At 60.5% G+C, this 370-nt stretch overlaps 1 protein-coding gene across 1 annotated transcript in view; it reads right to left on the reverse strand.

The window, feature by feature from the left end:
• EMH_0093860 (uncharacterized protein) overlaps nucleotides 1-370 on the reverse strand; it is a gene marked incomplete at both ends in the record, with an annotated part of 917 nt that overhangs the window by 340 nt on the left and 207 nt on the right. Inside the window, 2 exons of the mRNA XM_013502031.1 lie at nucleotides 1-238; nucleotides 334-369. Coding sequence (XP_013357485.1) covers nucleotides 1-238; nucleotides 334-369 — 274 coding nt within the window. The remainder of the gene's footprint in view (nucleotides 239-333; nucleotide 370) is intronic.

Raw genomic sequence — 370 nt, forward strand, 5'->3', positions numbered from 1 at the left:
GGTCGCTGCTGTTGCTGCTGTTGCTGCTGTTGTTGGTGGTGGTGGGGGGGTCGTTGCTGCTGCTGCTGCTGCTGCTGCTGTTGCTGCTGTTGGTGTTGCTGCTGTTGCTGCTGTTGGTGTTCCTGGTGTTGCTGGCGGCGGTGGTGGGGTTGTTGCTGCTGCTGTCGCTGCTGTTGCTGCTGCTGTTGCTGCTGCTGTTGCTGCTGCTGTTGCTGCTGCTGTTGCTGCTGCGTCCTTCCTGCATATCGAGAGCATGGGAGCAGCAGCAGCAGCAGCAGCAGCAGCAATACAGCAGCGTCAGCAGCAGCAACAACCTGCAGCAGCTGCTGATACTCCTGCCTCTGCTGCTGCTGCTGCTGCTGCTGCTGCT

Source organism: Eimeria mitis, genomic scaffold, assembly GCF_000499745.2.
Source record: "Eimeria mitis Houghton genomic scaffold, Emh_scaff8127, whole genome shotgun sequence".
In the NCBI taxonomy this organism is placed as follows: Eukaryota; Apicomplexa; class Conoidasida; order Eucoccidiorida; family Eimeriidae; genus Eimeria; species Eimeria mitis.